This window comes from Giraffa tippelskirchi, chromosome 2 (genome assembly GCF_054371585.1).
Source record: "Giraffa tippelskirchi isolate mGirTip1 chromosome 2, T2T-mGirTip1v1.2.pri, whole genome shotgun sequence".
Lineage (NCBI taxonomy): Eukaryota > Metazoa > Chordata > Mammalia > Artiodactyla > Giraffidae > Giraffa > Giraffa tippelskirchi.
In genome coordinates, this window is record NC_137276.1 from 189,895 (window position 1) to 214,392 (window position 24,498).

Genomic DNA, 24,498 nt, shown 5'->3' on the forward strand with positions numbered 1-24,498 from the left:
ATGGTGTGATCACTCACCTAGAGCCAGACATCCTGGAATGTGAAGTCAAGTGGGCCTTAGGAAGCATCACTACGAACAAAGCTAGTGGAGGTGATGGAATTCCAGTTGAGCTATTTCAAATCCTCAAAGATGACGCTGTGAAAGTGCTGCACTCAATATGCCAGCAAATATGGAAAACTCAGCAGTGGCCACAGGACTGGAAAAGGTCAGTTTTCATTCCAATCCCAAAGAAAGGCAATGCCAAAGAATGCTCCAACTACTGCACAATTGCACTCATCTCACACGCTAGTAAAGTAATGCTCAAAATTCTCCAAGCCAGGCTTCAGCAATACGTGAACTGTGAACTTCCAGATGTTCAAGCTGGATTTAGAAAAGGCAGAGGAACCAGAGATCAAATTGCCAACATCCGATGGATCATCAAAAAAAGCAAGAGAGTACCAGAAAAACATCCATTTCTGCTTTATTGACTATGCCAAAGCCTTTGACTGTGTGGATCACAATAAACTGTGGAAAATTCTGAAAGAGATGGGAATACCAGACCACCTGACATGCTGGACATGGAACAGACTAGTTCCAAACAGGAAAAGGAGTACGTCAAGGCTGTATATTGTCACCCTCCTTATTTAACTTGTATGCAGAGTACATCATGAGAAATGCTGGGCTGGAGGAAGCACAAGCCGGAGTCAAGATTGCCAGGAGAAATATCAGTAGCCTCAGATATGCAGATGACACCACCCTTATGGCAGAAAGTGAAGAAGAACTAAAGAGCCTCGTGATGAAAGTGAAAGAGGAGAGTGAAAAAGTTGGCTTAAAGCTCAACGTTCAGAAAACTAAGATCATGGCATCCGGTCCCATCACTTCATGGCAAATAGATGGGGAAACAGTGGAAACAGTGGCTGACTTTATTTTTCTGGGCTCCAAAATCACTGCAGATGGTGATTGCAGCCATGAAATTAAAAGGCGCTTACTCCTTGGAAGGAAAGTTATGACCAACCTAGACAGCATATTAAAAAGCAGAGACATTACTTTGCCAACAAAGGTCCATCTAGTCAAGGCTATGGTTTTTGCAGTGGTCATGTATGGATGTGAGAGTTGGGCGGTGAAGAAAGCTGAGTGCCGAAGAATTGATGCTTTTGAACTGTGGTGTTGGAGAAGACTCTTGAGAGTCCCTTGGACTGTGAGGAGATCCAACCAGTCCATCCTAAAGGAGATCAGTGCCGGGTGTTCACTGGAAGGACTGATGTTGAAGCTGAAACTCCAATACTTTGGCCACCTCATGCGAAGAGCTGACTCATTGGAAAAGACCCTGATGCTGGGAAGGATTGAGGGCAGGAGGAGAAGGGGACGACAAAGGATGAGATGGCTGGATGGCATCACCGACTCGATGGACATGGGTTTAGGTGGACTCAGGGAGTTGGTGATGGACACCGAGGCCTGGAGTGCTGCGATTCACGGGGTCGCAAAGAGTCGGACATGACCGAGCGACTGAACTGAACTGAACTGATGCTACTAGTGAGCCTGAAGGAAGAACTTCATATCCTAGGGAAGATGGCCAAAGCTATATTATTTTTATTTTTTCTGAACAACAAAATAGCATCTGTTTTCCTCTTTGTGACTCCTTTATAAGACATACTGACTCTGGTGACTGGGTAGCTCTATTTTTTCCGAAGTTTAGTTTAAACTATACTGATATGTTCTTACTTATCATAATTTCTAGGAACTCCAACACAAGCTAAGTCATAGTTTGCTTTAATTGACACAATCTTTTTGCACTTTGCTTTCAAATTCTGTCTGAGGAACGTGGCCTAGAAAGCAGTGTCTCTGGCCCAGCTGGTTCCCTCTGGAGCCTGGGCTATCCTCGCAGAGGGGATGCAGGGGAGCCCAGGGTTTCAGGGTGTTTGTGCCTCATACTTTTGAGTGGGGAATGAGGCACAATTTGTAAGGGGGCGGGATCCTGCCAAACCCAGTTGCAATGGGGCTGAGATCAATATCGTTGGGGTCAACAAGCGACTTCAAGTTAAAGTGCTGCAGGATGGTAGCCAAGAGCAGGAACAGTTCCATGCGAGCCAGGCCTTCTCCAACACACACCCGCTTTCCTGGAGGTGACAACGACAGTAAGACTCTGCCCCAGGCCAGGGAGCAGGGGGAGAGCAGGTGGGAGGGTGCCGTGTGTCACGGCACCGGAGCAAACCTGGGCCCCATCTACCCTCTAAACGGGAGCCCAGAGTGGACTTCAGTGTGGGAGGATCCGGGCCTCAACCACCAGCACTCAACCGCGTACCCCTGTGGTAGGTTGGGAGACTCGGCTCCGCCAGTGCTCAGCCCGCTGTCGCAGAGGAAGAAGGGGGGCCCACGTGGAAGCCAGTGCTCTCACATCGAGGGTCACAGTCAGAGAGTTGGTCACAGACCTTCCCTCACAGCACGCTGAGGGGAGGCCTTCCCTGGGGAGGGAGGCGGCCCTATGATGGGTCCAGGTGACCAAGTACTAGGTTTTGCTCAGGGATCCTCGTTGAAAATTATGGAGAGACAGGCAATATAGCTGTGAGAGAGTTCACCAAGTTCTATTAAATGAAGTACCTAAGGGAAAAAATGACTCATCCTCAACTCAGTCTCAGGACTTCCAGTGACAAGACGTCATTTAAGCTCTCTACACAGGGAGGAAGGCACTGGGGTCCGGCTGGGGCAGAAGTAGGGGCGCGACGCAGATCACATGCGGGGCGGAGAGGAGGAGTCAGGGGCAGTCCCGGGGAGGGTGCTGCTCTGGATGCTTCTTACCTGCAGAAAACGGCTTAAAATGGTCACTGTACTTGAACTGTCCATTTTCATTCAAAAAGTGCTCTGGTTTAAACTTCTCTGGTTCAGGAAACTCTTGCCTATCATACAAGACAGAGTCCAGCGTCGGAATTATGACTGTGCCCTGGAAGGAACACAAGCCCCCTTGGTCAGTCAGGTTAACACATCATAGGCTTTCATCTGGGAGCCCCCAGTTGAGTTTTACGTTAGACAAATGATACATTTCCAGTTGGAGACGTTTTTCCCCTGAGGGCAGATAGCGAGCAGGTGGAGTCATGACTGAATGGTGAAGAGAGCTCTCAGCCTCCTGGGCCAGAAGCTTCTCTGAGCGACACATCCAGGGCTGGATGGTACTGTTCTCTGTTTCTGGTTCTGGGACACACCACCACCCCAGGCACCACCTGAGGAACCCCTTTCCCAGACGGCCTCATTTCTGGGGTCACCAGGTCCACACCAGGCCTGCTGGGGGAGGGGCACTCTGCAGGTAGGGATGCTGGCCCAGCCCCCAGTGCCCAGCAACGCCTGCCAAGACGGGGTGTCCTTGGTCCCATCCTGTTCCCTGGGAGGCAGCTGATCTGGGTGTGCACTGCAGGCTCACATCTGACCTTGGGGATGACGTATCCTCTGAACACCGTGTCCTGGGTTGCTTTGTGGGACAGATTGGAGGGAACGAGGTTGATGAATCGCTGAATCTCATGCACCACAGCATCCAGGTAGGGCATGTCCAGCCTGTCCTTGATGGCAGGCATTCGGCTTGGCCCAATCACCCTGTCAATTTCTTCATGAAGTTTCTCTGCCAAGATATGCATGGAATAAATGCATGACTCCAGGCCGGCTCAGCACCCATCCATAGACCCGGTAGATGTTTATGGAGCTTCAGATTATTGGATAATTCATCCACACGTGTCAGTAAGAGCTAAGCTCAGTGAGGTTATGTGCAGTCCACAGCATTTACATGTCTATTTGTGGACTCCATTCTCTTAGCTGGTCATGGCTAGTCCAGTGCTTGTCTTCACTCCAGGAGTAGAAAATAAAAATGGATCTTGGGGATTTCTAGCAGGAGGGAAACTCTGTGTTAATTGTTACCCCAGGCTGGCTTGTTGCACGGTTCTTCGGAGTGTGGAGGCGGATGGAGAATGCAAACAGGCAAGCATGGTGCGTCCTGAAGGGCCTTGGAGGGAGGGCTCTGGAAGCCCCTCTCCTGGCAACGGCAACAGCAGGCTTTGGCAGTTGCTGGGCCTTGCTAGGTTTGAGGTTGCCTGTGGGCCTTTGTAATATGTTGAGAGGACTACACAGCTCCCTGCGGTATGGTAACCAAGTAAAAAAATTTCAACACATGTAACAGTACAGATGGTATTACTTAGTAAATGGTAAATACTAAGTAAATACTCAGTAATTGGTAAATATAAGAAGCCCTACATGGGATGCTACACATCACTCCAGGAAGACTGCAGTCTGGGGTGGGCGGGGAGGCCGGGAGGGGAGGAGGGTCCTCAGCTGGCTCTGCAATCTGCTCTCTTTTCAAGAGCTCTGAGTCAGTGATGCAAAATGTTAACATGTTAAATTTGGCAGTGGATGTATAGATGACTGTCATATTTATTTTCTGTCTTTTTCTCTAGACTGGAAATTTGTCATAATTAATAATATAAAACAATTTTGGAGGCTGTGGATCTCCTAGTACAAAGCGGTCAGAGCTCCTTCAAAACTGCCCCAGACCCATAGGGGCTTAGCTCTGTGGACTCTGGGCTCCTTCCCCTTACTTTTCTGTCCAATAGAAAGGCAAAGGCCTTGGAGTCAGATGGACCGGGTCTGACCCTGCATGGGTCACATACCCATTTTCCCAGGAAATAACTTCATGCCCTTTCACATCAGCCTTCAAGACCACAGTGTATTAAAGGGCTAATACCCACACCTGGCACACAGTAGGAACCAAACTATTATCATCAGCAACAAGCGTGGCTGAGGTGGTGAGGGGCTCCTTGCAGTGGGGACCCCCACTGCAGCTCTGGGCCCAGTGAAAGGTGGGAGCTCCAGGCCTGAGAACTGGTGTTGGCTCCTCTACCTCCTCTTTCCTTAGGGGTTGGTGCTGACCAGCCTGCTAACATACGGTACTGCTAACCTATGGGCCGGGATGGGGGGTGTTTCTGATGCCTGATGCTCTGTGCATGCGGCCCCCAAAGCCATGCCTGATCCACCCCAAGTTCACCTGGTCCAGGTGCTGGGGAGGAGCCCTGGGAGGGAGGGCTGGACCCAGGGCAGCAGGCAGACTCGCAATGCTTTACCTGGGGCTCCTATTCTGATCCCTCTTCCAATCTGGTGAGACAAGCCAGGAGGTCTTGCCCCTGCCCGCTCCTCCCTCCCAGCTCTTCCTGAAAGGCTGGGTCTTAGGGTGATGGGCACATGTTCGCTCTCTCATAAACAGACCGTGTCCTGGAGTGGATTCTGGCAGTGTGGTGTTTCTTCACTGGGCTTTCTTTTGCAATCTGGGTGTGTCAGTGGGTGTGGGAGGGCTGAGTGCCAGGTGCCTGTCATGCACAAGAGCACGTCCCCCAAGGCACTCCTCCAGAGATCCCAGTGTCACTCCCTGTTTGGCAGACAGGAAGCTGAAGCCTAAATGTTCCAGGCTGAGGGACACAGGGTCTCTGTCCCCATGTGACAGCCACAGTGTCCAGAGTCCTGGCCTATTACTTGTCCTACCTTCAACCTCGGGGTGTTTCATGAGAATCAGGAGCCCGTAGCGCAGGGTGGTGCTGGTGGTCTCTGTCCCCGCAAAGAGCAGGTCGGCCACGGTCACAGCAATGTTTTCCAAGGTGTACACAGGATCTGCACTGTGCTTTTCCTGTGGATGAGAGACAGGAATTCAATGAGGGAACATCTTCAGGTGGATGAAAAACAGACCCTGTGTCCCTCAGCAGAGGAGCACCTGCCAGCCCCGCCCACTCCTCAGGGGGCCCATCCTGCACAGAACCATCAACTCTATCGCACAGTTAGGGAACCAAGGCTCCCAGAAAAAGACTGTGGGGAGGGCTGTAGCCTCACCTGGCTGTGAGACTGGTGATCCTTCTATGCAACCAAGGGCCCTCCTGGGGGCTGAGGCCCTCCCTGGCCCTGTGCCATGACCTCCAGCAGCCCAGGGCTGACTGTGGGGCTCCTGCAGGGCTGCCCTTGGCCTCCTACTGCCCCCACAGCTGGGCATTTTGGTCCCAGGAAGCACGTTATGGTGGGAAGAGGGGTGGGAGGGGGCCCAGCAGGCTCTCAGACAACTAGAGCCAGTCATCTAGGGAAGCCAGGCGTGGCATTCCAGAGCCACCCGTGGTGCCAAAGACAGAGAAGTGTGGCCGATCTGGGTGGAGACCCAAGAGGATGTCAGGGAGGTTGTGTTGGGAAGGGCTGCACCCCCCGAGGTCGTGCACAATTTGGGAGTTTAGTGCTGAGGGGGAATGCTGAGGGCCTCCCCCCAGATGAGACGCAGTCATTAATTGATCAGAAGTGGTTAAAAATCATGGGCTGGAGGGAGCCAGCGTGAAGGTGCCACTCACCCCAATCCACACCCCCCAGACAGCTTCCCCAAGAGAAGCTATCTTGTTGGTGAGCTCAACAGACAGAAGAGTGCAGCGTGCCCCGGCAGGCTGGTGGAGTGTTGATGTGTGTGGTGGTCATGCTGAAGCCAGCACATTTGTGTAAAACGGAGAGCATCGGGATGCAGCCAGTGTGGCCAGTGTGGACACCACAGTGCAAGTCATCATGTAAATCTGAAGAAAGCACTCCCTGCCCTGCAAACCCATCTCGTAATGGCTGAGCGCTCAGCTCCATCTGGTCTGGAAGCCGCAAACTGAAAGTGTACCTTCGTCATTTCTATCAGCATGATATCAGTGAAGCCTCGGGGGCAGCTGGGCTCCAGGGACTTCTGGTGATCCTTCACTCTTTCTAAAGTATAATCTTTTACTTCAGACACATTTTTCAGTAGCTTTCTATGGCTTCCAGGCAGGTACTGTAGGTAGTCTGAGAAATTATTATAAACCTAGAAAGAGAGGGAGGAAGGGAGAGAATTTTCTTACTATACACATTTTTTCTGGATGCAATAGCATTTTGTGTGCCAGGATGATAACCTTCCCCAAACCCAAATTTATGGCTGTCAATATTGTATTATTTGGAACATTTTGTCTGAAAGTATCTTTTTGGGCACCACTCTATGAGGCCGTGTGAGTTCTGTGGTGGGAGCGTGAGCACATAGGCACAGGTACCACCTGTCTGGTGAGGATCAATTTACAGAGTGAAACGGTAAGTGTCCCAAGGCTAGCTAGGTGGAACCGCGGGCCCCATGGAAGCCTCCAGAAGGAGCGTTCATGCTATCTAGCCTTGTGTGCCCATCTGTCCACACATACAAGTGACACTTCTTATCCTTTTCCTGCTGTAAACCATCAAACTGAAGCAAGGGTGCAAAGCAGGCAAGAGAGAGGAAAGTGCTTCACCTGGATCCAGGGGCTACTGAGCAGGTAGAAGTTCTCATTGAACAAACTCATCAACCTCAGAGCCGTCTTGTCTTTATAGTCAAAGCGCTTGTGGAAGAGGATGTCAGAGATGACATTGAAAGGCGCGAAGCCGATGACAAATGTGGGGTCAAAGGGCTGGCCTGGAAAACAGGGGAGTTACAGGGCGCTTGGCTCGTGGGCGCGGCAGGAGGGACATTTCCAATGCTTGCGAGGAGACACCCTGGAACCATGAGAATTCTTGGGAGGTGGTGGAAGTGTGAGCCACTTGGGTTTCCCTTACTTGTCAGTGATTCAGGACACACCAGCTGCACCCTCGGTGACCACCTCACCCCGGGATCAGAGAGGAAACCGACTTGTGAAGTGGCGCCTGTGGGCTAACCGCCGAGGAGGGGTGGGTGTGAGCCCGGGCTGCACGCACCCTGGGTCTTCCTGAGCGCCTCCAGCAGGAAGTGGGCCTCCCTCTGGATCCGCCGCTCGTTGTCCTGTTTTCCCATCCCTAAGTTACGGAGGGTGGTCAACGAGAACCGCCGGGTGTCCTGCCAGGCTTGTCCATTGTTGAAAATGATCCCTAAGGAGAGGGAGCAGGAGAGCCGTTACCACACACATTTTTCTCAGGAGAAGGAGGGCAGGAGTGATGGGCTCGGCTCTGCAGGGGGCACTGAGGGGCCTACTGACCACACAGGGACCAACACTCCGGTTTGCAGGGAGGCCTTTGGTGGGGAGCCTGGTTTTCTCTGTTGCTCATGTAAGCTCCTCAATTACAGCCTCCTTGCTTCCCTCACTATGTCTTGCGTCCCCCCATGAGAGGGGGACCATGCCTGACTAGCAAGGAGTGCTTCCCGCCTCTTTCTTGCCTGCTGACTAATTCCTTTGAGGTCATTTTGGTTTCCGTGATTTTTTTTTTCTTACCACCAAAACATTTTGTATTAGGGTATGTGGCTCAGCTGGTAAAGACCGCCTGCACTGTGGAAAACCTGGGTTCAATTCTTGTATTGGGAAGATCCCCTGGAGAAGAGAATGGCTACCCACTCCAGTATTCTGGCCTGGAGAATTCCATGGACTGTAAGGTTCATGGGGTCGCAAAGAGTCGGACAGAATTGAGCGACTCTCACATGAGAGTAGCAACATAGCCAATTAACACCGCTGCGAGAGTTTCAGGTGAACAGCGAAGGGACTCAGCCATACATATATATGTACCCATTCTCTGCAAAATTCCCCTTCCACCCGGGCTGGCACATAACCTTGCTTTCTATCATTTCTGACCCTCACATTACAGATACCTCGACTTGCACTTTGTGGCTTCACAGCAAGTCCTTCCTAAAATCCAAGGTCACAGGGCCTGCAGACCTTGGGATCTGAGAAGCCCTCAAGCTGTTTCCCTCCTGTGTGTCCAGGTCTGAGGAAGGCCATGGCCCCAGTCTTTCCTGAAGGATGTCTGGCCAGGCCCGAGAGGATACCTGGATGGCCTGCAGAGGAAGCGCCAGCGGGGCTGGGAGGAGAGGTGTGTGACCCAAGGAGGTAGCCATGCAGACGAGCCCATGGACAGAGAGCATGACCACTGACGGGTGTGTGGGCATCAAGGAGGCCCATTTACAGGCACTGTTCACCAAGTTAAAAGTACAGGTAGGACTGAGCTCAGGGTCATGCATTCAGGTGTCCTGGCACTGATACCTGTGGGACATTGCATAATGGGCCAAGCGGAAGCTAGGCATGCAGCATAGCAGCCCAAGAGGGCACCGAGGGCAGGAGCAGCCCAAACTCATGGGTGCCCACGCCCTCGGCCTGGCCAGGCCTCGGGCAGCTCTGACCCCCCACATTGCTGGCCCAGGACACAGGGTGGACAAGCAAGGGTGGCAGGGATCAGGGAGTGTGTGCTGAGGAGGCTGGAGGACAGAGCGGAGGCTGTGCCCGAGGCCTAAGGGCCTGAGATGCCAGAGGAAAGGCAGGGAGGAGAGGCGCTGGGGGGCCGCTCTGAAGAGCACGTGGTGAGGAGGGGACGTGGTGAGGAGGGAGGGGCGGGGAAGAAGGGAGTTAAAAATGCTGTGGGGAGAACTGTGTAGAGAGAAAAGAAGATACAGAAAAATGTGAGAAGAGACAAAGAGAGAGAAAGATACGGAGGCAGAGACAGTGAGGTGCAGAGACGTACAGATGAAGAGGCAGATCCCAGAGGAGCGGCATCGTTTGGGATCAAACAGGCTGAAACGGAGGCAAGGAAGCTCCCCTTCCAGAGCTTCGCAGACTGACTGAAGTGATGGGCGGCCCTTTCACACAGCCGCTGTCCACACTATGGTAATCTAGAACATTCACGTCACTATTCCTGGGGACCAGAGACCTGGTTCCAGTGCCTGGCTGATGTTCAGGGTCAGCCCTAGGCCGTGTGAGACACGCATCGCGTGCCCCACAGTGTGGGCCAGGCAGGGGGTGGTCAGGCCCCTCGTGTCCCAGCTGCAGGATGTGGAAGCTGGCTCCGCCTGACTACTTTCAGGGTCACGTGACTTGCACCAGGGCTCCCTGGATGCCCCTGACCGTGATAGAGCTCTTTGACTCCAGAACTCCTGCCCTCCTGGGGCTCCTGCTCCAGTAAATCTCCTCTGTGTAAATGACAAAGCTTAGGTGCTTAATTTGGTTTCAGGAGCCCCTAAGAAGACAGACAAAAGCACAGTATCTAAGAGAGACGGCCAAAGGCCTCAGAAATGCAGACTGGAAAAATAAGGCAAGAAGTCCATATGCAACTGTAAGCACATCAGTTTGGAAATTCTTCATAAAATGAATAAGAGTTTTCCAGAAGCTCATCACCAAAATTGACCCAGGAAGAAGTGAGGGTTTTGTGGGTAGAAGGGACACTGTTTCATCCTAATCTGCTTTAGAATCTCACTTAAACGCCAGTGAGCAAGTGGCCAAGGGCAAGCAGCTGAGGTCGGAGGACAGCAGGTGGGCCAGGGAGCTTTCAGAGCTGGGGGCGAGGGGCACCGCCAGCAGCCAGTGCCTCCACCCTGCCTCCAGGACCTCCCGGGAGACACAGATGGTGGAGTCTGAAGTCAGGACTCTGGAAAATACTCCCGTAAAGACCAGTTAGATCCCCAGGTCTCCTCCCCTGCATAGGGGAGCACCTGGGCCTGGAGCCTGGGGGCCAGGAGGGGCAGAGGAAAGAGGCATCACAGGGACATCTCAGCACCGTCTTCCTGATCTAAGAACAGCCCCAGGTGGGACATCAGAGGCCCCCTCAATGGAGACGTGCGTGCCATTCGTGGGTGGGGGACCTCAGTAGGTGGAGCCCCAACACCCTGGAGCGGTTGGAGCTGTGAGTGGAAAGAGCTCCCGGGAGAGAGTGGGGACCCAGGGAGGCGGAAAGGCCCGTGGAGGGAGGCACCGCCGGGCCAGACGGCAGAAGCGGCTTCCTCGGTCCTGTTTCTCCACGAATGTGTCTGTCTTGCTGGTCAGTGGGTGGATGTTCCAGGTCTTGTTCATTCTGGTGTGCAAGGCTCACACAGGAGCTTTCATCAAAACACGCAGGGCGATGGCTAAATGAACAGTCATCATCTGCCTTGTCTGCGGGTCGCATCACCTCTCTGTCTTTAGTAAGCTGTCACTGTCACTTCCGGGCCTCCCCCAACATCTCTCCCAGCACCCCAACCCCAAGTAGGACACACCGTTGTTCCTGTTCGCCTGGAACCCGGGGTTGTCTCCTCTGCCAGAAAACTCGTTCTTGTAGTCAAGCAGGACCTCCTTCACGGGCTTGTAGCCGTGCGCAACCACGACACGCTGAGAGCCCAGGTACAGAGTGAACACCGGCCCGTACCTCTCTGCCAGCTGCGGAGACCAACAGGCCGCAGAGTGAGCCAGCGCCGACTCCAAGAGGAGTCCCATGATTCAGAGTGATCCCCAAGGCCGCTGCTGTTGACCAGGAGAACCCGGAGCTACCTGGGGAAGGCCCTCCCCACGGTGGCTTCTTCCGCAGGGAGCGCATCCCCCACGCAAGCACACTTGGCCCGCGCACCTGGGTGCACCTAGTGCCCCTCCATCCCGGACACAGTTAACTCAGAGGGCCTGGCGGATTCCTCTGGTCCCCCTGAGGTCTCTCCGCGTGACTGCCCCCACCACCTCCAGTCTGCTGTCCCCAGTCAAGGTCCTGGACCCTAGGACGCTGTTGGACACCCTGGATCTGAACGGTCCAGAGTCCCCAACACCGTCTTCCTCCCTGGAGCGTGAAGCTCATCAATGCCTTTTAAAGCGGCTCTGTGCCCTAGACATTCTTTTATTAACTCTTTTAATAGATTCATCAACGCATTTAGTTTCTAGGTTTATGAGCTCATTTGCTGGTCACAACAAATGCAGTAAGAGGTGTGTGTACCGGGGTCACACACCTCACTTTCGCTCTTGTTCTTTGGCGCCGGAGAAGAGCTGCAGACTGACACCCAGCCACTGTGTGGCAGGCGTCAATGCAGGTCCCCCCTTGCACAGCAGCGGCAAACAGCGGCAGCCACGGCCGCACTGGGCTAGCCAAGCCGCCCAGCGACGAGGTGGTCACCACTGCTTAAGCAGGACCTCTGGGGCCAACTGTGACCAGTGCCCACTGAGCACCATGCCCAAGCTGCATCAGCAGCTTAACATTTTGATTATCACTCTTGGGTGGTACTGGTAATTCAGTTGATTCACAACAATTTGTCTGAGTGAGTTGAATGCACACATATTACATCTAATTTCTGATTTCTCCCCCCTCAAATCAACAATATTTCTCTTACCTTGGTGAAGGATTTGGGAATGTTCTTCAGATCCAGTTGTAAAACATTCCCAATGATGGGCAGTGGGAAAGGACCAGGGGGCAGTTTCCAGCTGCTGTAGATGTGCTTCCAGATGGAGATGAGCAGCAGGGTGGCCATCCACACCAGCAGGGCGACCGTGATGTCCAGGGTGGCCATGGTGCCCTTGGGAGATCTGCTGACTTTTGAGGATGCTCCTGTGGAGAGGCAATGCTTTTATAATGCATTCTTGAGAAGGAGGGTGAGCAGCTGACCAATGCCACCTTCCTTGTCCTCCACTCCAAGATATTAGTTTATTATTAGCTGCTGTTGGCCATCATTTCAAAGGCTGATCCCTTCAGCAGCAACTCATTAGAACTTCACCCAGGAGCCCACAGGGCCAGGCATGGGCTCTGCCAGCACTGCTGCTGACACCCGCACCAACATCAGTAAACACAGCATCCAGCGGAGCCCCACCAGCCCACAGGTCAGAACATGGGGTGGGGGCCTGTCCTCCCTTTGACATCGGGTAGACAAGGAGGAGTAAGGTCCTGTTTACATGGATTTGTTTCTGGCAGGATTTATGTAAGGCAACATCAATTCTGTGCTGATTGTTTCCATGGCAGATTGCCTGACCTCCTGGGGCAATTCTCAACCCTTGAGCAGGAGTTTTGTCTGAGCAGCCCCAATGGTAATGAATCAGCAGCAGCCAAACTCCTAGGCCAGAGAAAAAAAATTCAGCACCTGAATGTTAGTCCACTTTGTCAAATAAACTGGCAGATTCAGTAGAGGGGAAAAAGCAAAAGAGCTGCCCAATTGTGAACAAGTTAATCTCTGACTATTAAAAAAGGTACATGTTTATTATAGAAAATTAGGGGATAATTACTGTTTAGAAGCATTTTGTCAAATTCTAAAATCAAAAATATTAGCGTTTTTATTGTGTATGTTAAAGTCGATGAGCTGTCTGGGTAGACGTTATGTTTAAAGTGTCCTGTCTTTATTTGTGCAGAACACCACCGGGCTCCAAGCTGTTCCTGTTATCATGTTCGGGGTATTTCACAGAGGTTTTCTGTGTGATTTAATTCTGTCTTCTATCTTATGACATAGGAAAATCTTAATTAATAGGTTCTAATTTTATACTTTTAAATAAGTGATCCATCTCTATGTACAATACAAAATATGAAGGAAAGTGAAAAGAACAAAGATCACCTCTGTAGGGGGTATAGCTCAGTGGTAGAACATGTGCTTTGCACATACTTAAAACTGAGGCTACATTCCACACACTGAGTTCTAAGCCACTCTCCCTCCCCGTCTATCAGCAGTGTGACAGTCCCTTGATTGTTCTATATTTAGAACTGTAGCCATGTTACTGGTGTCCGACTTGTTATCTCCCTGTGCTGTGAAGGGGCGTTGGCATTGGCAGGACTCTTGGGCCTGTTTTGTGCCCTGCGGGCTGGTGGGCTGAGGGCCCTGTCGAGTGGCACGCGCTCTGTCGTTCCCTGCCCGGGGCTGATGTGGGACAGCAGGGCCCCTTCCCGGGAAGGGCCACAGAGCCACCTTGGCCCCTCTGCCCTCTTCTTACGCCCTGCCAGGCAGACATGTCCACACAGCATTTTTCTTTTTGTTTTGTCCTTCCTGTTGGTGCTGGAGGGTCAGGCAGGGTCAGCCTTCCCTGGGGCTCCAGTTCAAGCCCTGACAGGTGGGCATGAGGACAGGATGTATATGAGGCAAACCAGGCCCCATGGCTCCCACAGGCCAAAATAACTGCATGCGGCAGCTTATCTGAGTGTGTGCGTCCCGGAAAGGGGGCCCAAGGGCAGGGGCAGGCGAGCCTGGACCTCCCAGGCGCGCGGCAGTGGTCTGGGGCCAGGCCCTACCATTCCAGGTCCTCTGTGGAAATGCTCTCGGATGGCCAAACAACAAGTTCAAGATGCAGGTACAGATGTCTTCATAAAGTAATGACGTTTTCGAGTATATCTTTCCAGAAGCACGTCTTTTTTATTTGTCTTATATCTTTTTCAGGTGCCTGCACCTTCTCAGACAATGTTGACTAATCGGGATGACAGAGGTGGCCTTGCCCTTGCCTGGCAGGAATGGGTACTTCTCCATCAAGTATATGGTTGGTTGGTTGTGGCAAAAAGACAATCATATAGGGACAATGTTCTTCTTTCTCTAGTTAACAAGGAGTGTTTAGCAGGGATGGGTATTGAGGTAATGAAATACCTTTTTAACTGAGAAAATCCTAGGATTTTTCTTTCTAAATCTGCTGGTATGATGCTGGATGAAAACACTGTTTCATGTAAGAGCAGTCTTACAGTTCTGCTTCACAACCAGGAATTTCATGAATCCACACTCTCTTTACATGCTGAGGGATTCAACTTGTTGACCAGTGTTTTTAGTAGTTTTGCGTCTATATCCAGAGACAAAATTGGGCTTCAGATTCTTATGTTTCCTTATGTTCTTGTATTAGAATTGTGCTAACTTTAGAAACAATTGAAATTATCTTCATCTTTTTCTATTGTCTGGGATACATTAGAAGTTATTTTAAAAATTTTATTTGTTTATTTGTTTTTGGTTTCCCTGGGTCTTTGTTGCTACAGGCAGGTTCCTCTAGTTGCGGTATACAGTCTTTGCATTGTGGCAGCTTGTCTTCTTGCAGAGCACAAGCTTTAGGCTCGCGGGCTTCAGTAGTTAAGGCACAGGGGCTCATTAGCTGCAGCCTGTGGGCCCTGGAGCAGGGACTCAGAAGTTGTGACACATGGACTTAGTTGTACCACAGCATGTGGAATCTTCCCAGACCAGGGATTGAACCCATGTCCTCTGCATTAGCAGGTGGATTCTTATCCATTGCACCACCAGGAAAGTCCCTGGGATACTTTAAACTGTTAGAGAATTAACTGGACTTCAAAACTTTGAGAGAAATCACAGGTCAATCGATATGTAAAGGACTTACTGAAGTTGTTGTTATTCAGTCACTAAGTCCTAACTCTCTGTGACCCCATGAACTGCAGCATCAGCATCCCAGGCTTCCCTGTCCTCAGCCGTCTTCCAGCGTACCCTCAAACTTATCTCCACGAGTCGGTGACGCCATCCAACCATCCCATCCTCTGTCGTCCCCTCCTGGTGCCCTCAATCTGTCCCGGAATCAGGGTCTTTCCCAGTAAGTCGGCTCCTCCTATCGAGTGGCCAAAGTATTGGAGCTTCAGCTTCAGCATCTCAGCCCTTCAGGCGACTATTTAGGGCTGATCTCCTTTAGGATTGACTAGTGTGATCTCCTTGCAGTCCAAGGGACTCTCAACAGTCTTCTCCAGCACCACAATCTTCCAGCATCCATTTTTCAGCACTCAGCCTGCTTTATGGTCCAACTCTCACATCTGTACACGAATACTGGAAAAACCATAGCTTTGACCATGTGGACCTTTGTCAGCAAAGTAATGTCTTTGCTTTTTAATAGGATTTTGGAGCCCAAGAAAAGAAATTTTTCACTGTTTCCATTTTTTTCCCATCTATTTGCCATGAAGTGATGGGACCAGATGCCACGATCTTTGTTTTTTTAATACTGAGTTTCAAGCCCGCTTTTCCACTCTTCTCTTTCACCCTCATCAAGAGGCTCTTTCGTTCCCCTTCACTTCTTGCTATCTGAGTGGTATTATCTGCATGTCTGGTGTTGTTGATCTTTCTCCCAGCCATCTTGATTCCAGATTGTAATTCCTCCAGCCCAGCATTTCACATGATGTCATTGAAGCTAAACAATTGTTTATAAAGATTAGAAATATCATCTCAGTTAAGAAAGTAAAACAAAACTTTTCCTTTATGATTTTCAGAATTTAGCTCATGCTTTAAAAGAACTCTATTTTGAGATTACCAAATGTTTATGTTATATTGTTGTCTCTGTTAATTGCTTTTTATTCGTGTCTTGTCATTTCTAAGTAAGCTGTGCCAATTTTTCACATTATAATCATATTTTATTAAAAGATGCTTTATTTGAAAAGTTACTTTCATCCATTCAATGCACATTAAAACTGGGGATTTATCTTTACTGAATTGTACTTTTTAGCAGCATAAACATATTTTTGTCCCTTTTGATAATTATTGCCAGGTATTTTCCTTTGTTCGTCCCAGCATTTTAAGTATCTCTATGTCATGTTGTCCTTGAGAAACGCCTCTACCACCCTATGGCTTTGACATAACTGAACATTTTTGTTAGAGGAGAATCACGTGTCTCATGGCTGCTGGTGAACGTGGCCTCCCGGTGTGCACCCGTCCCTGCCACTCGCTGAGCTTGTCGCAGTTTCTTTGTTCCTTTTCTTCCTTGATGCTTTGGTATATTTCTGTCCTGTTGATGTTCTACTAATGATTACCCTTAAGTCTGAAAGTACACAGACTTATTAACCTGAAGAGCTAATCAATATCTTTTGATCTGAGCAAAAAGAGACCTTTAGCATACTTTTCTTATCTACTTTCCAAGCAATGGATCTTCCCTGGTGGCTCAGAAGGTAAAGCATCTGCCTGCAATAGGAGATGCGGGTTCAATCCCTGAGTTGGGAACATCCCCTGGAGAAGGAAATGGCAACCCACTCCAGTACTCTTGCCTGGAAAATTCCATGGACTGAGGAGCCTGGTAGGCTACAGTCCATGGGGTTGCAAAGAGTTGCACACGACTGAGAGACTTCACTTTCTTTCTTTCTTTCTTTTCCAAGCAATACACAACTCCTTCCCAAATGCTAGGAATTTTAGTTCTATAACACTAGTTTTAGATTTGTCCAAATGTATTTTCTTCTGTTTTTGTAAGTCAACTTTTGCAATTGCATTAATATTTATAGCCATCTTATCAAGTCAGTATTTGTATTTAAATATCCGCTTTACTGGTCTCTTTGCCTGCTAATTCTACACCACACCTTGTATTTCTTGGATTCCTGCTCCTTGAAGGGTAAACTTACACTCAGCCAGGGTTTATGGGGAGAGGGTGGAGGACACTGGAATACCCAGTGAGCCTTGTCCCTCAAGACAGCTGCTGGGCTGGGGCCTCTCCCTATAGGCTCCTTGACCTCCCTCCATGGGCCAAGTTCCCCTGAGCAGTAGATTCATTGGCAACAGTGTTTTCTACCAGGTTGAGGTAGAGCACTGGTTCTCCCCTCCCTCCTACTCACAGGAAGGACGTACAGCTATCCCCAAATTTCCTTAAGAGGCAACCCAGCAGTCATGAATCCTTAGACTGAAGAGGTGAAAAGTAGAATATTACTTTTCTGGGTACCCAAAAGGCAATGGATAAGCAAGCTGCTGCTGCTGCTAAGTCATGTCAGTCGTGCCCGACTCTGTGTGACCCCATAGACGGCAGCCCACCAAGCTCCCCCGTCCCTGGGATTCTCCAGGCAAGAACACTGGAGTGGGCTGCCATTTCCTCCTCCAGTGCATGGAAGTGAAAAGTGAAAGTGAAGTCGCTCAGTCATGTCCGACTCTTAGCGACCCCATGGACTGCAGCCCACCAGGCTCCTCTATCCACGGGATTTTCCAGGCAAGTGGACTGGACTGGGGTGCCATTGCCTTCTCTGGATAAGTAAGAAGGGAGTGAAATAGAGACTGAGTCGAAAATATGCTCAAAGTGTCGCTTTAAGGAAGCTCTCCTGAAAATTCCCTCTTACTTTGTATGTAAAAGGATCAAGAACAGACAAATAAAAATGTGGGCAGGCAAGTATGTAACATTTAATGCACTCGGGGCTAAAAAGAATGACCTTGACAAAAGCCAAAATCTTTTCCAAGTTAAACAAAAGCAAAGAACACACAATTTCCCAGGTACAAAGGGCCAGCTGGCTTGGCCCAGGAACAAAACTTTTCACATCAAAGGAACTGGGGATCATAAGCATATGTTCTCTTATCTGCTCCTGGTTCTACCTTTATCTCAGAGCTGCTGTTTAAGATCATGGATCAAGCAAAACTGCTTGTGTGCGGAAGTTCTAACCCACCAGGTGGAGGAAGGGGCCCTCCTGGATTCCAGGGGCATGGGTGCAGCTTCCGAAGACTCCAAAGGTGATGCCAGCACAGAGTGGTGGGGAATGGCCGGGGGCAGGGGGCGGGGCGGGGGGTGCGGGCAGTGGTAGGTTGACATTGCAAGAGAAGACTCTGTGGAGGACAGTGATGTCTGCGGAAGGAGGATGGACTCAGGGCGGGGACCCGCCACTGTTAAGACCCACCGGAGGGCGCCAGAGAGAGGCAAAAAAACACCAGCTGAAGCAATTTGTCCTTTGTTACACAGACGCCACCAGATGGTCAGTACCAAACTCAGATTGATTATGTTCTTTGCGGTCGAAGATGTAACAGCTCTATACAGTCAGCAAAACCAAGAACAGGAACTGACTGTGGCTCAGATCATGAACTCCTTATTGCCAAATTCAGACTGAAATTGAAGAAAGTAGGGAACACCACTAGACCATTCAGGTGTGGCCTAAATCAAATCCCTTACAATTATACACAGGAAGTGACAAATAGATTGAAGGGATTAGATCTGATAGACAGAGTGCCTGAAGAACTATGGTTGGAGGTTTGTGACATTGTACAGGAGGCGGTGATCAAGACCATCCCCAAGAAAAAGGAATGCAAAGAGGCAAAATGGATGTCTGAGGAGGCCTTACAAATAACTGAGAAAAGAAGAGAGGTGAAAGGCAAAGGAGAAAAGGAAAGATAAACCCATCTGAATGCAGAGTTCCAAAGAATAGCAAAGAGAGATAAGAAAGCCTTCCTCAGTAATCAATCCAAAGAAATAGAGGTAAACAATAGAATGGGAAAGACTAGAGATCTCGTCAAGAAAATTAGAGATACCAAGGGAACATTTCATGCAAAGATGGGCTCAATAAAGGACAGAAATGGTATGGACCTAACAGAAGCAGAAGATATTAAGAAGAGGTAGCAAGAATACACAGAACTGTACAAAAAAGATCTTAATGACTCAGATAACCATGATGGCGTGATCACTCACCTAGAGCCCGACATCCTGGAATGCGAAGTCAAATGGGCCTTAGGAAGCCTCACTACAAACAAACATGGAGAAGATGAGATGGTTGGATGGAATTACTGACTCTATGGACATGAGCTTGAGCAAGCTCCAGACGTTGGTGATGGACAGGGAGGCCTGGTGTGCTGCAGCGCATGGGGTCGCAAAGAGTCGGACACGACAGACCGACTGGACAACAACAGCATGTCCGTCGAGTCGGTGACGCCGTCCAGCCATCCCATCCTCTGCCGTCCCCTGCCGTCCCCTTCTCCTCCCGCCTTCAATCTTTCCCAGGATCAGAGTCTTTCCAATGAGTCAGTTCTTTGTGTCAGGTGGCCAAAAGATTGGCGTTTCAGCTTCAGCATCAGTCCTTCCAATGAATATTCAGGATTGACTTCTTTTAGGATTGACTGGTTTGATCTCCTTGCTGTTCAAGAGACTCTCAAAAGTCATCTCCAGCACAACAATTCAAAAGTCTCAATTTTTCAGTGCTCAGCCTTCCTTATGGTCCAACTCTCATATCTGTACATGACTCTGGAAAAAAGCATAGCTTTGACTATGTGGACCTTTGTCAGCAAAGTGATGTCTCTGCTTTTTAATACCCTGTCCAGGTTTGTCAAAGAAATCTGAGCACCAAAGAATTGATGCTTTTGAACCGTGGTGCTGGGGAGACACTTGAGAGTCCCTGGACGGCAAGGAGGTCAAACTAATCAATCCTAAAGGAAACCAGTCCTGAATATTCACTGGAAGGACTGATGCTGAAGCTGAAACTCCAATACTTTGGCCACCTGATGGGAAGAACTGACTCATTGGAAAAGACCCTGATGCTGGGAAAGATTGAAGGCAGGAGAAGGGGACGACAGAGGATGAGATGGTTGGATGGCATCACCAGTGAGATGGAAATGAGTTTGAGCAAACTCCGGGAGTTGGTGATGGACAGGGAGGCCTGGCATGCTGCAGTCCACGGGGTCTCAAAGGGTCGGACATGACTGAGTGACAAAGCTGAACTAGGTTGGTCACAGCTTTTCTTCCCAGGAGCAAGCGCCTTTTAATTTCATGGCTGCAATCACTGTTTGCAGCAATTTTGGAGCCCTAGAAAATAAAGTCTGTCAGTGTTTCCATGTTTTCCCCATCTATTTGTCATGATGTGATGGGACCAGATGCCATGATCTTAGTTTTTTGAATATTGAGTTTTGAGCCAGCTTTTTCACTCTTTCACTTTCATTAAGAGGCTCTTTATTTCCTCTTGGCTTTCTGCCATAAGGGTGGTGTCATCTGCGTATCTGAGGTTATTGATTTTCTCCCCAAAATCTTGATTCCAGCTTGTGCTTCATCCAGCCCTGCATTTCGTATGATGTACCCTGCATGAAATTAGAAGACAATTGTTTCTTGGTAGTAAAGCTATGACAAACCTAGACAGTGTGTTAAAAAGCAAAGACATGATTTTGCCAACAAAGGTTGGCCTTCTCTTGTGGCTCAGCTGGTAAAAAAATCCACCTACAATGTGGGAGATCTGGGTTTGATCCCTGAGTTGGGAAGATCCCCTAGAGAAGGGAAAGGCTACCCACTCCAGTATTCTGGTCTGGAGAATTCCATGGACTCTATAGTCCATGGGGTCACAAAGAGTTGGACGTGACTGAGCAACTTTCACTTTCTAGTTAAGGCCAAGTCTTTGCAATAGCCATGTACGGTTGTGAGAACTGGGCCATAAAGAAGGCAGAGCACTGAAAAACTGATGCTTTTGAACTGTGGTGCTGGAGAAGACTCTTGAGATGCCCTTGGAAAGCAAGGAGATCAAACTAGTCAACCTTAAAGGAAATCAACCCTGAATGCTCACTGGGAGGATTGATGCTGAAGCTGAAGCCTCAATATTTTGGCTACCTGATGCAAAGAGCCGACTCATTGGAAAGACTCTGATGCTGAGTAAATTGAAGGCAGAAGGAGAAGAGGGTGACATAGGATGAGATGGTTGGATGGCATCAACAATAAAGTGGACATGGACTTGGGCAAACTCCAGCAATGGTGGCAGACAGAGAGCCCACGCAGGCCACAGTCCACGGGGCCGTGAAGAGTCGGACACCACTTGGCGACTGAAGAGCAGCAACGCCTCTGCACGTAAGTTAAACAAGCAGGTGACAATGCACAGCCCTGACGCCCTCCTTTCCCAAGTTTGAACCAGTCCACTGTTCCATCTCCAGTTCTAACTGTTGCTTCTTGACCTGCCTACAGGTTTCTCAGGAGTCAGGTGAGGTGGTCTGGTATTCCCATCTCTTGAAGAATTTTCCACAGTTTGTTGTGAAACACATAGTCAAAGACTTTAGTGTAGTCAATGAAGCAGAAGTGGATGTTTTTCTGGAACTCTCTTGCTTTTTCTGTGATCCAACGGATGTTGGCAATCTGGTTATCTGGATTAAATTCACCCATCCCCATCCATTTTAGTTCACTGACTCCTAAATGTTGATGTTCACTCCTGCCATCTCCTGCTTAATGACCTGGATAACCACGGTGGTGTGGTTTTGAACCTAGAGCCAGATATCCTGGAGTGCGAAGTCAAGTGAGCCTTAGGAAACATTGCTATGAACAAAGCTTTTCTAAATCCAGCTTATATATCTACAAGTTCTCGGTTCATGTACTGCTGAATCCTAGCTTGAAGGATTTGGAGCGTTACCTTACTAGCATGTGAAATGAGTGCAATTGTACAGTAGTTTGAACATTCTTTGGCATCGCCCTTCTTTGGTATTGAAATGAAAACTGACTTTTTCCAGTCCTGTAGCCACTGCTGAGTTTTCCAAATTTGCTGGCATATTGATTGCAGCACTTTAACAGCATCATCTTCTAAGACTTGAAATAGCTCAGCTGGAATTCCATCACCTCCACTAGCTTTGTTCATGAGAATGCTTCCTAAAGCTCACTTGACTTCACACTTCAGGATGTCTGGCTTTCAGTTAGTGATCACACCATTGTGGTTAACCAGGTCATTAAGCAGGAGATGGTGAGAGTGAACATCAACATTTTAGAAATCAGTGAACTAAAATGAACTGGAATGGGAAAGTTTAATTCAGATGACCATTATATCTACTACTGTGGGCAAGAATCCCTTAGAAGGAATGGAGCAGCCCTCATAGTCAACAAAAGAGTCCCAAATGTAGTACTTGGGTGCAGTCTCAAAAATGACAGAATGATCTTGGTTCATTTCCAAGACAAACTATTCAACATTACAGTCATTCAAGTCTATGCCTCAACCACTAATGCTGAAGACGCTGAAGTCAAATGGTTCTATGAAGACCTACAAGACCTTCTAGAACAAACACCAAAAGAAGGCGTCCTTTTCATCATAGGGGATTGAAATGCAAAAGTAGGAAGTCAAGAAACACCTGGAGTAACAGGCAGGTTTGGCCTCGAAGTGCAAAATGAAGCAGGACAAAGACTGACAGAGTTTTGCTACGAGAATGCACTGGTCAGAGCAAGCACCTTCTGCCAACGACAGAGACGATTCTACACATGGACACCACCAGACGTTCAGCACCGAAATCAGACTGATTAGATTGTTTGCAACAGAAGAAGGAGAAGCTCTATACCGTCAGCCAAAACAAAACCTGGAGCTGACCATGGCTCAGGTCATGAGATCCTTATTGTATAATTCAGAATTAACGAGTGCTGTTGAGCATCTTTTCATGTGTTTGTTAGCCATCTGTATGTCTTCTTTGGAGAAATGTCTGTTTAGTTTTTTGGCCCATTTTTTGGTTGGGTCATTTATTTTTCCGGAATTGAGCTGCAAGAGTTGCTTGTATATTTTTGAGATTAATTGTTTGTCTGTTGCTTCGTTTGCTATTATTTTCTCCCATTCTAAAGGCTGTCTTTTCACCTTGCTTACAGTTTCCTTTGTTGTGCAAAGGCTTTTTAATTTTAATTATGTCCCATTTGTTTATTTTTGCTTTTATTTCCAATATTCTGGGAGGTGGGTCACAAAGGATCCTGCTGTGATTTATGTCGAGAGTGTTTTGCCTATGTTTTCCTCTAGGAGTTTTATAGTTTCTGGTCTTACGTTTAGATCTTTAACCCATTTTGAGTTTATTTTTGTGTATGGTGTTAGGAAGTGTTCTAGTTTCATTCTTTTACAAGTGGTTGACCAGTTTTCCCAGCACCACTTATGGGACTCTGTGGGAGAGGGTGAGGGTGGGATGATTTGGGAGAATGGCATGGAAACATGTATATTATCATATGTGAAACAAATCGCCAGTCCAGGTTCAATGCATGAGACAGGGTGCTCGGGGCTGGTGCACTGGGATGACCCTGAGGGATGGGATGGGGAGGGAGGTGGGAGTGGGTTCAGGATGGGGAACACATGTACACCCGTGGCGGATTCATGTCAATGTCTGGCAAAAGCACTTTAGTTTTTTTTCTTAAAAAATAAATGACAAAGACTAGACCAGTTTTATAAAATTTCATTTTTACATTGCTAACTTTGTATCTTGTCCAATAAATTTTTGTCTGTCCCAAAGTTATAAAATAGTTTCCTATATTATTCATGTGTATACAAGTTAAGTTTCTTCAGTCATGTGCAACTCTTTGTAACCCTGTGGACTGTAGCCTGCCAGGCTCCTTGGTCCATGGGATTCTCCAGGCAGGAGTACTGGAGTGGGTTGCCGAGCCCTCCTCCAGGATATTATTCACACTTATGTCTATTTTGTTGTTGTTCAATTGCCTAGTCGTGTCCAACTCTGCAACCCCATGAACTGCAGCACACCAGGCCCCCCGTCCCTCACCATCTCCTGGAGTTTGCCCAAGTTCATGTCCATTGAATTGGTGATTCCATCCAAGCATTGATTTTTATTTATATTACGAGATATGGATCGGATTGATTTTTAAAAGAGAATTATCCATTTGCTCCAGCACTATTTATGAAAAGACTTACTTTCCTCACTGAATTGTATAGGATCCTTTTATAAATGTTGAATGTCATATATGTGTGGATGTATTTACTGTTTTGATCAGTGTTCCAAAAGGTAGTACCATATTATCTTAATTAACCTTCTTTTCAAATAAAGTTTGATACTGATAGCATAAGACCTCTAGCTTTACTACTTTTCCTGAAAATTGATTAGGCTATTGTATATCTTCACACTTTCATAAGAATTTTAGAATCAGCTTGTTATTTACTATTTCTAAAAAGCTTGCTTGGGGAATTCCCTGGTGGGTCCAGGGGTTAGGACTCCATGCACTCACTGCTGAGGGCACAGGTTCAATCCCACATCAGGGAACTAAGATCCCACAAACCATGCAGTATGGGCAAAAATTAATAAATAAATGAACTTCACAAGTTTTTATAAAAACAAATAAAAAGTTGGCTTGAATTTTTATTGGGATTGCACTGAATCTATAGATTAATTTGGGGGAAAATTAACATTTTAACAATATCCTTGAATATCCTTTTATTATTTGAGAATTAAAAAATTTCTCTATGCAACATTTTGTAATTTACAGA

General features: G+C 48.5%; 1 protein-coding gene across 3 annotated transcripts in view; it reads right to left on the bottom strand.

Moving 5' to 3' along the window:
* Positions 1–1,733: 1,733 nt before the first annotated feature.
* CYP2E1 (cytochrome P450 family 2 subfamily E member 1) overlaps positions 1,734–24,498 on the bottom strand; it is a 46,225-nt gene continuing 23,460 nt past the window's right edge. For 2 of the 3 annotated variants that reach the window (XM_081572717.1, XM_081572718.1), the window contains exons 2-10: positions 12,029–12,243; positions 10,937–11,096; positions 7,705–7,854; positions 7,266–7,426; positions 6,638–6,814; positions 5,491–5,632; positions 3,399–3,586; positions 2,776–2,917; positions 1,734–2,096 (exon numbers count right to left, since the gene is read on the bottom strand). In XM_081572717.1, coding sequence (XP_081428843.1) covers positions 1,906–2,096; positions 2,776–2,917; positions 3,399–3,586; positions 5,491–5,632; positions 6,638–6,814; positions 7,266–7,426; positions 7,705–7,854; positions 10,937–11,096; positions 12,029–12,243 — 1,526 coding nt within the window. In that variant the 3' untranslated portion in view covers positions 1,734–1,905. Of the gene's footprint in view, positions 2,097–2,775; positions 2,918–3,398; positions 3,587–5,490; positions 5,633–6,637; positions 6,815–7,265; positions 7,427–7,704; positions 7,855–10,936; positions 11,097–12,028; positions 12,244–18,998; positions 19,051–24,498 lie in introns of those variants that run through there. The other variant, XM_081572719.1, reaches the window with a different exon arrangement.